The following is a 12,341-nucleotide window of genomic DNA, read 5'->3' as shown; positions in this document are numbered from 1 at the left end:
ACTGATGATCTGAAGTTCTGTTTCTCCTTTTCTTCAGTCTAGTAGATCCTTTTCCAATGTCCTAAACAAGATGGGTTTAAATGAATGAGCTGGTTGAGGCATCGCTCAAATAAGAGCTGCAAGTGCTGCACTAAGAAATCAACTTGAACTGAGAGCTGATTTCTGACCCTTGGGCTGGGGGGGAATGTGCAGCAACAGGGCTTGTGCTGACCTTTTGCTACCAAAGTTGGTGACCTAAGTCTTTGGATCCTCAACTGTTTCTGTATGGTCAATGTCCCAAAATGCTTCTCTGTGGGCACTGTAACAATCTATATCTTGGACACCTCCATTGGATTATTGCAGTGAGCTCTTCTTGAAGATATACCTAAGGACTACTCCAACTTCAGCCACAGCAAAATGCAGCTGCCCCTATATTTCTCAGTTTCATGAATGGTGCATATTACAGATGTGCTTCTGGAACTGCACTGCCTTGTTTCTGATACAATTCAAGGCATTGATTGTTGCTCTAAAACACACAAACTTCAGGGCCTGGCTCTCCACGATTGATTTTTCTCTATGCTTTACCTAAGTAGAGGAATACTTTAGCTAAAAATTCCTTGATTTTTTTCAGAATACCTTGGCCACAGCTCTAAAATTGACTTGTCCCTATTGGCCTGACAATCTAGGTTTGTGTGTTTCTCTTAACTTTCCGGGAGCACACTAAGGCTCATTTCTGTTTGGTTTATGGGTGAGAAGGTAGTTCCTTTTTACTATGCTTGTCTGCTTACTGGTCTCTGACAAGGAAAGAGACATGTTTATATAAACCCAAAATTAATTGTTGGGTTTGGCCTCCCTTCCATGAGAGATACTACTAGTGGTGATGATTCTTAATAGATACCTGTTTATAAAAAGGTGAACTGGAAATACCAAATAGCAATCAGAAGTTAACTTGTTTCTAACGAGATGGGCTGAACTGAAGTAGCCCAGAAAATGTGCAAATGGTAAGTTGAGAAATAAATGTCCCAGTGGTAAAACTATTACTAAGGTAAATGTAGAGAGACAGACAAGGTGGGTGAGGTAATGTCTTCTATTGGACCAGTGTTGGTGAGAGAAGCTTTTGAGCCACACAGTGCTGTTCTTCAGCTCCGTGGGGCTTGAAAGCTTGTATCTCTCACTAACAGACTTTGGTCCAATAAAAGACATCTTACCCACCTTGTCTCTCTAATATGCTGAGACTGATGTGGCCACTACTACACTATATACACCACGGTAAGGGTGTCAATGTAATAATTGTTTAGTGATTCATTAATGTAATTGGGTGGTGGTGATATACTTATCAAAGGATTGATTAACTTGACCATTAGACACAATTTATCTTAAGCTGACATTTAGCTTCTTTAGGGCTTTAAGATTGAAGGCCCTTTGTTTGGTATCTTAAAAATCTTTTCCTAAACTTCCTGAGTTATTAAAGCAGTACAACAGGCAGCAGGGCCAGCTGATTTACCTGCCTTTCAGAAGGATAGGAATTTAACTCCTATAATGCTACTTCAGTTTACATTTGATCGCATATAAGTCTGAGGCCTGAACTACACTGCCACTTACAGTGCTGAAACTTCCTTCGCTCAAGGGTGTAAAAAACCACCCCCATGATTGGTACAAGTTTCCGTGCTGTAAGTGGCAGTGTAGACAGTGCTACTCCTCTTGCAGAGATGGTTTTATTAGTGATGGAGCTGCCACTACACAGCCACGTTTAAAGCATTGCCGCGACAGCAGACATACCCTTAGTTTCACTGAGGAAAAAATGAGGAGAGATGTTTAAGTTTAATCTAGTCAGCTTTTACGGCTCTTGTTCAACCCTTAAAGTTATATATAACAGTAATTTTGAATTGTTGATGTGCTTCTATTAATTTCAAAGTAATGCTATATTGTAAATGTGCCTGTATTTTAATGTGCCTAGAAACATGCATATACATGTGAATGATCGTTCTAAATATCTTCTTTTCTCCATATAGGTTTGTCTGTGCTGGAAATCTGCCTAATTATAGCTATGAAACATTTAAATGATGTTTATGAAGGAGAACCATTTAATTTTCAAATGGTCTATAATGGTGAGATGAAAGTATCAACTTTAAAAATCTATAAATATCACTTTACTGTTACTCAAGTAATATCATTTTCCTTGGTACAGAATTTCAGAAGTTCATACAACGGAAAGCACATTCCATGTACAACTTTGAGAAACCTGTTGTTATGAAGGTAAACCCTTAATTTGTTTCCTTACATACCTAGATATTAATCTGTACTTGGGTTATAGGTTTCTAGGAGCTACTTTTAAAAATTGATATCTGTTCCATAGCTAAAGATCTAAGGGATTTTGCTGTGTAAAGTGATTGGATAGTAGATAATAAAACGATCAGAAAGGTCTCTTATAATGAAAAACACATTTGTGTGGTACTTGTACTGCCATCTGCTGGATGGGTGTTGTATCTCAGTGTCCATGGTTAAATATAAAGACAGAATTTTGGGGGGGGCTAATATCTGACTTATTGAAACATTACATACCTTACCAAAGTGGACTTTAAAGAGTTCAGCAGCTGAACCCAAGCACCCGTTGCCATTTATCAAGGGATAAGTTTGGCAGTGAGTGAATTTAGACTGTCATTCCTTTGCGTGGAGATAATTGTTTCAATTGATATAGAGCCTTTTATTCAGAAAGACAGTATTCTGGTTTCTAGCAGACTTCTAAAGTGTTGCCTTGTGTGGCATGTAGGGGTTTTTTTGCTGCCCCCAAATTACTCTGATACAAGGTGCAGGACGGCTAGTATTTAGTCCTGAATCAGTAACCGGTTTAAGTTCCAATATCTCTTAAACAGGGCTCAAGGTAGCTTAATATCAGTAAAGAGCTGAAACTCCCTTTTCTGTCTGGAACTAAGGTGTACTGATCTGTTGGTGAATCTTCATCATACCTGCATCTTTTGGACATAAAACTAGACCTATCAGTCACTAGCAGAAAAGGGTGTGGTCCAGCCCCTGAAGACCCTGTCAGCTTGTAAAAAGCTGCTGCTCACTTGAACCCCCCAAATGAGTTATGCTGCCATCATTTTCTCTCTGGCCTTTCTTTAGACTTGGATGAGACTCCAGCACTTCAACCTCAGTTTCTGGTCCTCCGGGTCACTTGCACAAAAATACAGCATGGCGGATAAACTGTGCTGGTTCCCTTTGACCCCCCAAATTCTCTAACTTGGCCTTCAAGTGTGGCGACACACCTTTGTGCCAGTGACAGACAGACAGGTATGGCTGTGCCTGAAAAAGTGCAAGTAGCCTGAAGAGCCATCATAACAGATCTGTGGACTATAGTGCTTAGTGAAAGGAAGCTTTCATGTAAGTACAAAAATTTTCCTCTTCCCTAAGGAAGCATTTGACTGAGCTGTTGGGAGGAACCTTAACATTGTGACTTATTTTTTTTTACATGAAGAGGATTTTAAGTTTATTTGCTCCAAGACTGTACTGCTAGTTTCACCTTATTAAGGGAGCTTGGCTTTATAGGGTTAAATATTTCTGAAATAATTCTTGTAAGTTGTGGTGAATAGGTGACTTATGTAGGATAACCTTCACAATTGATTCATCCATTTGCTGCTACTCTTGGGGAAATATAACTGCCCCAGACCGAAAGGCATCTCTACCACCCCTGTAGTCTATCATGAAAATCTAGCTATTGCCATTCAAGTCTGAGAAATCAAACAAGTCAGGAAATGCAGAGTTCAATTTTTAAGCATAGAATCTCCTTCCTTACACTGAATTATGCCATAGACACTCTAGAAATTAAGAAATGATTGTTTTCAGTTTAATGATACATTGTATGCCTTAAACTCTAGTATCTGGTTTATTCTTTTAATTTTGTAAATTATATCAATTGGGCCTGGGTTGGTTTAAATCTGAGATATATACAAGTTTGAATTTTTCATTAGATTTTATAATTTAAATACTACTCATGGCCTAGAGTTCAAGATGGACTACCCTTTTCAATTCTCCACTCCCAGATGAGCCCCAGCAACTGACAGCTCACTATTCAATCTTACACAAGTTTGTCTTGGTTAAACTGAACAAAAATCAAGTAATTTCATTACTCTACAAGTTACTAAACAGTGACTGAAGGCTATATATTCTGTACTTACTGTGGGTGAGGTATTGCAAAAATGACATGCTCAAAACTAATAAACCACTTTTTCAAACTTGTCTTGATCCTTTGGAGATCTAGAAAGAAAGTCAATGAACAAAATCCATTCAACCAGTGAGAATACCTTTAGTGTATCCTGCTCAGGCTTTTTGAAAAATCCCAGTTAGTATATCAAGCCCAGAAAACTTAGTTTTTGCAAGAACAGGGTATTTGAGTAACAGAGGAGTACAAGCAGCTGTATTTGTCTATAGTAGTTGCTGCTTCTGCTACTGTAAAATGTGTCCTATGTGGGCTATTCAGAATGGTGGTTGTAGACTGGAAAATGTTTGACTTACCCCAGACTTGCTTGTTTTTTTCTTCAGGCTTTTGAACACTTGCTACAACTAGAGTTAATAAAACCAATAGAAGGACTGTCTGTGCGTGCTCAGAGAGAATACCTACTAATGAAGCTACTTTTGGACAATAATCAAATAATGAATGCTTTGCAGGTGTATCCAAACTGCCCAACAGATGTGAAACAGTGGGCAACATCCTCATTGAGTTGGCTGTGAACTTTCTGAAGCTTATTAAAACCACATTAAGGTGAAATACAATAAGTTGGGTTGACTCAGCATAATTTCACTGGATACTGCTCATTCACTTGACATTAAGAGCATGCGTTTTTTTAAATATGGTGTACTTTTCTGAAGTGTTCCATGATATTGAAAATAAAGTCAAGAAAATGATGTTTACAGTGCCTTGATAATTAGTTCAGGGAGTCTAAACACCAGTCTCACATTAAAACACTTTATTTCCAGTCTTCAGTTAAAAACACTTCTCTGTTCATTGCCATAGTGCAGCTGGATTTAGGTTTTCTTCAGGAATCTGTTGTTCGGATGTTTGGCTAGCACCAAGTGGGATTTTTGGTTAAACTACAGGAAAGAAACCCACCAGTTTGGACTTACACAGTGATCCTAATTCTGAGTTGAATAAAATTTGAAGTTGATATTCCCCTGCAATATATATTAAATCTTTTACAGTTATCAGCTCAGCAACGTAAGAATAATTGTACATCCTGTTACTGTGATACTTGTGCTCAAGAGGGACAAATTGATGGAATTTCCCAGGGTATAAAATTTAAAAGGACTTTTCTGGGGGGATCAGAGGCTAGTAAGGACTGTCTTCCTTTCCACTGAGGTAGGAAAATAGGATGATTTGACCTAGAACTTAAGAAAAAGCATTTGGTGCCAGGGTGTTAGTGCTTTTATCCATCAGTTCCATTTTCACTAAGACTGCTGTCTACCTTCCACAGAAGCAAGCTGCTGGTTGGTCAGGCAGTTAAGTGTTTTAACTATCAATCCACAATAACTCCCCTTAGTGTTAAGAATGCATACCAGTATTACCCAGGTCCAAATATTAAAAAAAGCCAAGGTCGGTGAAGTCCAGTTTCAAACTGAAATCTGTTAAGGTGACTCAGTATCAGACACCTGCTACTGCCAGAGATCTTACAGAACACCCCAATGTTTAAATTTAAACACCCCCTAGAAAGGATGTGCCTTAACATCTCTGGTCCAGCACTACATTATGACCACTTTGTATGATTTACAGCTATTGCTTGTGACTAATTCTAGCTTGCAGGTACAGGGCATAAGCTAAAGAATTATTCCCTCTACTTTGAAAAGATCTGTATAGTCCATCAAGAGCTGGCTAGTTTATGAACTCTGGCATAAATCCTGAATAATTTTATATCACTATTGTTTCTAAATCCTTTTGCAAGAATCAAGAGCCACCAACTTTAAGAAAATTCTAGATTCTGTAGCTCTCAAGGAACTACAGGTTTTAGAGTAGCAGCTGTTAGTCTGAATTTGCAAAAAGAAAAGGAGACTAACAAATTTATTTGAGCATAAGCTTTTGTGAGCTACAGCTCACTTCAGTGGAGGAGCCCTAGTCACCTGCATCTTGAACCCCGAGCTCCACACCCAGAACCATCTCACCCCACACCTAGACCCTCATGGTGTGCCTGGCGTGGAGGGTTGAGGCCCTATGTTGCTTCTGGCACAGGCCAAGCCCTTTCACTGTTGCAGGGTCAGGTACCATCTCACTGTTAAGTCCTGGGGGCTGCAGAGCAATCCCCCCACCTCTGTGCAGCCACTGGCCTCTGCTCCCCTGTGCTATGCTGGAATCTCTACCTTTGACCAGTACAATTTGCAGAATTTTTTTTGGCACAGAATTCCCTCAGAAGTATATAGTAAAGGGTCAGTGATATTTTTTTGAAAGAAGAATATTTTAAAGGGAACTGAGTGAGGTGTGTTTTCTCACTAGTTTTGTGTGTCAAAGATTAGAGTTTGGGGGCTTTTTTGTTTTTTCAATAAAACCTCATGTATACACAATAGCATGACTTGAAAAGTTGCAGCACTGCTACACTGGAAGGGCATGGACCTTGCAGACACATGAAATCCCTTTACAATTATTTCAAAATATTCAGCTTTGGACACTTTCAACTGGGAATCAATCAGGTATAAGGAGGAATCAGGGAGCTGAGAGGCATGGAAGTCCTGGATGAAGGTAGCCTACACCTTACAAAAGGGGGGAAAAAAGGTCAGAATTTTTACCTTTTGGATCTCTTATCCATTTGGGTATAAACAGTTCCTACTGGTCTACTGCTGGTATTCACCTCAAAAAGCCCCAAGCATTTGGGGTCTGGTGGGGGTAGGGGAAGACATTCAGTGCTAGATTTAAGGCCATGTGCAAAATAAGATTTGGCACTTGATTAGATTGTGCGTTCTCACATTTGGCATTTTCAGACAAAAGTTGACAGTATTCTGTTTGGATTTAACTACAAGCATGCAACCATGTACATTTTTGTATGCATACAATTTACATAAGATGAGTTAAGGTATGAGTCACTATAAAGTTACTAAATAGAGCCATACTCTTTAAACCTATCATTAAGAGGCCAGAGACTTGAAGATAGTTTATTTGGTTCCTAGACAGCAGGAAAGCTCTAGTAACCACCAGAATGATCATTTAACATCAGTTAGAAATTTTCAATTTGAACAACAGTTATCATCCATTCTAAGTAAGGATTAGTTATTCCCTTATAAAGAGCTTCAATTTCTCTATAGTCTGAAATCCTTTCTAAAGAATAGCTATGGAAGTTACAGGTGATAGTACTTGCAGAAAGAAAGATGCAACTCTTTCCAGTATCATTAATCACAGGGCCACTCCATCACTGGCTGTAGTGCACCATCACTCCTACAAATTATCAGCTCTGCAGTTTTCTACCAATGAGTGGAAATAATCTGACAAAAGCAGAACAGCTGGTGCACCTGGCCTTCACATAAAGTTGCCAGAAAAGGGAAATGGTGATAAACAATTGTCAGGTGGTACATAAGACACTTACCTTTTCCAGCTGGTTTTCCCATGGTTTAGGCTGATGGAAGAGTACCATACCAGAAGTTGCCTCTTGAAAGAAAAACACTTCTTTGGTGCTATTTTTTTTTTTATTGTTGCTGCCTATCTGGGGAGGGGCAGTAAAACCCAAATTTGTGGATAGAAAGGTATAATCAAAGAATATCAAAAGCAACTGTAGTAAAAGGCATTACCTTCTTTCTGCTGACCTAGCATCCTAGGACAAGTGCTCTTCACTTATATACACAATACTTGGGTTCAGTTCTGGAACTCAGCTCTTACTCATGCGGGGGAAAAAATGCCTAGCAGTCTTCTGGAGCAGTCTGAAGTGAATTCTACCAGGATATTTGTTAAGCACAGTTCCCCCTCATCCTTCCTGTCAGGAAAGAATGGTAACTAATGCATGGGAATGATTACCTTCTACATCAGAAATGCAAGAGATAAGAGTCTGCCTCTGCTCCACTTCTCCATTGTAATGTTGCAAAAAAAGGGGGAGAAGAAGTTTTCCTTCCTTTTTAACCTTTTTCAAGCTGCAAGGTTTCTGAAGGTGAAGTGTCAACACAAAATGCTACCTAGATTTTTCCTAGAGAAGATATGAAAAGTTGAAAAAAGGCATATGCAAGTCATACAGTAGTCACTTATTTTTTTATTTAACTTTTGGGGTGGGGCAGAAAGAGCATACATGTTTTATTTGTACAATATTTAACAATCACTTTTATCCTGGGCTGTAGTTTTTGATACTTGCAGAAAAATAGCAAGTATAATCTGACAGTAGTACAACAACCTGTGCCCAAAACAGACAAATACAGAGAGTAAAGCTAAAATAATTGCTTACCAATATCTTGAGAGGTAACGAATAATATATGAACTGAGACTGCTTTTTTTTAAAAAAAAAAAAAAAGTACTGCTGGTTGAATATCTGAGGTAAATGATGTTCCATCAAGGATGCTACTTGTGTCATTTTGCCCATAAACTGCATATAGCTTTCTGCACTTTGTACCAAATGTTCCTAATAAAAATAAATGCATTAGAAGTTAAAAAGAGAAATTGGAAAAAGATCAGTCAAACTGGTAATCCCACTTGTTAAACTACAATCAGCAATTCTGTTGAAACCTAGTATGAACAAGGAATATTCACTCCTGTTTCTGCTTACATTTTAGCTGGAATTCCAAGACTCTTTAAAAGCTACTCTACATGAATTTTGCAATTTCAAATAGAAGATAGAAAGTGGTGAATTTCAATCCTGATTTATAGTTTCAGAACGTCACCATGAATGACAGTGCTAGTTCAGGAACTCCAAGAACTGAGACAGTTTCTTCTGAAATGCTAAGGTACATGTAGTAGTAGGTGTACAAAGTAGTCATGCATCATGTGATATAAAAATTTCCTTGTAGCTAACACAAACTTAAAAAAAATGCAGGGCTTGGACTTCCAGTAAAGCCAAAAACTGGCTAATCCATCAGTCCTGTGGCAGTTATACAGCAATCATTTAAATAGACAGGCAAAGCCAACAAGTTGGAAGTGAGAGCCAAGGGACTGACTTTTCTTCACAAGCCAAAATACAGGGTGAACCACTGGAATAGACCATACATGTACATATACACCACCACACATGCTGTAAGTACAAAGAGGGACAATGGTCACTACTTCTGCTAGTAAGTAATGCCAGAATATTTTCACTAGCTTAGTTCTTATTTATTCTTATCCTCATTCATGAGTCTGGCTCAAGCATTTTAACTTACATCTATATTTACTGTACTATAAGTGGAACACACATAGGTTAAAATGCCCTGCAAAACAGAAGTCTTATGTATAAGAACAGCTCACAAAAGTTTAGTTATTTCACCAATTATAAAAACACTTTTACCATGAACATCCTTTTCAGTGTGATACTATACTATGCTGTTAAAAAGAAACATCAGAAAATACAGTTAGTACAATATTCACACCTGTGGGGATTTCTATGAAAATAAATATCATCCCATTAAATTGTCAGGCTTTGCGATTCACCTACATCACTTGCAAACACAAAGTGCACTAACAACACCAAGGAGCCCCCAAACAGCCTGGCCACCAGGGCCCATACCAACAGAAGTTCAAGGATCATGCATGAAGGCAGCTGACACTGACATGTCCTTAGCTAGGTATAACTTCTGCATTGAATCTTGAATAACTGATCCTTTTATCATCCATGCTGTTCCTTCTACTTTTGCCAGTGTTGGGGTTTAAACTTCAAAGAGCAATACAAGTTTTTCAGTAAAATATGACTGGTTTTGTTCTAATCTCTTTAGCCATGATCACTTGATGTATGTTTAAGATATTTTATCCCTGCACTGAAGGTGGAAGCAAAATAAAAATCCAGATCAAGAAAATGGGTGCATGAATAGTTTGTTTTATAAACAAAATGAGCAAGTTGCCCTACCAGTACCAATAACCCATTAAAGCAGGGATTCTTATGGCTACCATGAAACCCTAGGAATAAGAGTGACAAACAGCAAGCAGAGCAGTATTGAGTGGTATGTTACGCATGAACAACGTTGCTATTACCCTTCTTCCCCCTCCTTGCTTAGAATATGGTGACCTAGATCTTGTTTATAAATAATTTTATTGTTCCCAGAGATTAAGTGCATATTATATGTAAAATTGAGTGTATTCTGTGGTTTTACAAATAACTGTTTAAAGATAACATTCACAGTGAGCTCCTGATTGTGACATTAAAAACTTCCTTAAAAATCTAATGCATGATTTAAAAAAAAGGATCTGACAAAATACATAGCATAATACTGGCTATTGTTGGTTCAGTACTTGAGTATTTTAGAAAGTTAAATTTTTTACTTTGATCTGTATAAATGTAAAGGATCAAATAACTAGTGTAATATTAATTTTGAAAAGACTTTGGCACCTACGGTCAATTCAGGTTTTTTATGTTACGTAGTATATAAGGCATGATCTCCTAAACCCTAAAATAATGTTGGAGTCAGCTGTGAAAGTAATTTTATTATTATTTTTTGCTAGACTGTGCTACCTATGTTGGTATTCGTTACCTCTAAATAGTCATTGCATATTTGAAATTATAGCATAATAACTAAAGTTATCCCTGAATATTTTTAAGCAGTTACATCGGAAGTCTGTAGCTATCATTTTTAACATCACTCCAGGATGAACCTATGCATCACAGACATCAAATATCACTCTAACAAGATGGCACCAAGCTTAAGTGTAGAGAAGTTGCAAATCTCAAAGCAGAGAGAGTGAGGAGTTCTGGGTAATTAAGCTTCCTGAGGTGATCCTGAAACAGTGATACAGAACACACTGCACACTGGTAGTGAAACAAAATACACTATGCAGAACTTTTTACATACATAAATAGGAAAAAGCCTTCTTTAGAAAGAATAAGAATTAAGAGCTTTCCAGTGTCATAGCTCACATAAAATTAAAAAAAAAAGTCATGCTTAAATTTTCAAATATTCCTCAGACACAGCAAACCTAAATAGTACTTAGTAAAAATAAAATGTATGCACTATTTTGGGAACTGAATGTGAGATAAAAGCTTTAAACTAAAACAGAAAGAAAGTTTTGTTTCAAACCCAGCACTTTTATACACAAGCTAGCACAAGAAAGGGCTAAAAACACTGCTTTAGGAATGGCCATTTACTCTTGGCATGAAGCATAGCTTACCCTTTTTTAAATAACAGTGAATTTGTAATACAGCATTTACAAAACATGGATCAATTTATTATTCAAATTGTTAGTGTTGTCAATCTCATAATTTAGCAGACGTGGAACTGAGGTATACCTTGTTGAGGGAGGTTGAAGTAATGCTTGGAAGCCTCTTTGCTATATCCCACTTGATTACTTTTGTTTATGTACATATAACAGCAGCACACTAAACATTCACAAGCTGTGTCATATTGGCATTACAATAGTCATTTATATAAACACAACAGCAAATGCAATAAAAACAAGTTACCCTTTTTTAAATCTGAAATGAAATGTTTGATTTAAAAAAAAATAGCAGTAGTTCATTTAAGGAATTAGTCTCTTCTGACAGATATTAAGAAATCTGATGTCAGTTTTTAAAACACTTGATTAGCCCAGATAGGTCCATATTCTTCATTTATTTAAGTTCCTTAACATTTTGCCACTTCTCAGGTCAATGTCCTTCAGGATGGGAATGCAGTAGAGTCTCATGTATTCATGTTTGGAAAAAAAGTCTCCTTATTGACATTCCCAAAAAAAACTTACCATTCCTCTTTTCACACAGAAAGTAACAACCGTAAGCAGTCTCATTAGCTTTAGCAGCTCCAGTTCAGAGTCCTGTTGGTCAGAACACACAACCAGTGCAACTATCATAGACTGGATTCTTTGGGAGGAAAGTCAACGTTTGTCACCATTGTGACCACTGTCACAATGTCCTCTGTTGTTATAATATTAGTCAGTCTTTGCATCTGAATAATCCGTTCTTCTACACAACCAGCTGATAACCTGGCTTCTGCATCATGATCCCAACATTCTTCTATTGTTTCACAGAGCATTGCCATTCCCTAAAGAAAAAGTAATATATAAGTGGAGCTGGTAACTGAGTTGCCTTATACTTTCATTATAAGACCCTATTTTCAGCTGGTTATAATTTTACCAAACTTAAACCACTCAAGCTGAAATTTTCTATGCCAGTTGTCTGCCTCAGATTTTTTTTTTTTTTGCCAGAATGTTTCAGCTAAATCAGTTCAACTGATTCAGATTGAAGTTAGGCAAAATATGTTGATTTGTCCATGTTGACTAAATCTTACATCTG

The 12,341-nt window shown here is 37.5% G+C and overlaps 2 protein-coding genes across 8 annotated transcripts in view; one reads left to right on the top strand and one right to left on the bottom strand.

Moving 5' to 3' along the window:
• ORC4 (origin recognition complex subunit 4) overlaps positions 1 to 4,881 on the top strand; it is a 63,351-nt gene extending 58,470 nt beyond the window's left edge. For 5 of the 7 annotated variants that reach the window (XM_077829596.1, XM_077829594.1, XM_077829598.1 and 2 more), the window contains 3 exons: positions 1,992 to 2,087; positions 2,168 to 2,235; positions 4,519 to 4,881. In XM_077829596.1, the coding sequence (XP_077685722.1) occupies positions 1,992 to 2,087; positions 2,168 to 2,235; positions 4,519 to 4,707 (353 nt within the window). In that variant the 3' untranslated portion in view covers positions 4,708 to 4,881. Of the gene's footprint in view, positions 1 to 1,991; positions 2,088 to 2,167; positions 2,236 to 3,102; positions 3,361 to 4,518 lie in introns of those variants that run through there. The other 2 variants (XR_013347455.1, XR_013347456.1) reach the window with 2 other exon arrangements.
• A 3,295-nt stretch (positions 4,882 to 8,176) lies between these two features.
• The window catches only part of ACVR2A (activin A receptor type 2A), a 113,932-nt gene continuing 109,767 nt past the window's right edge, over positions 8,177 to 12,341 (bottom strand). Inside the window, exon 11 of the mRNA XM_077829593.1 lies at positions 8,177 to 12,090. Within this exon, the coding sequence (XP_077685719.1) occupies positions 11,896 to 12,090 (195 nt within the window). The 3' untranslated portion in view covers positions 8,177 to 11,895. The remainder of the gene's footprint in view (positions 12,091 to 12,341) is intronic.

This window comes from Eretmochelys imbricata, chromosome 11 (genome assembly GCF_965152235.1).
Source record: "Eretmochelys imbricata isolate rEreImb1 chromosome 11, rEreImb1.hap1, whole genome shotgun sequence".
Lineage (NCBI taxonomy): Eukaryota > Metazoa > Chordata > Testudines > Cheloniidae > Eretmochelys > Eretmochelys imbricata.
The sequence above is the reverse complement of the archived record's forward strand: the minus strand, read 5'-3'. Positions and strand labels throughout refer to the sequence as shown.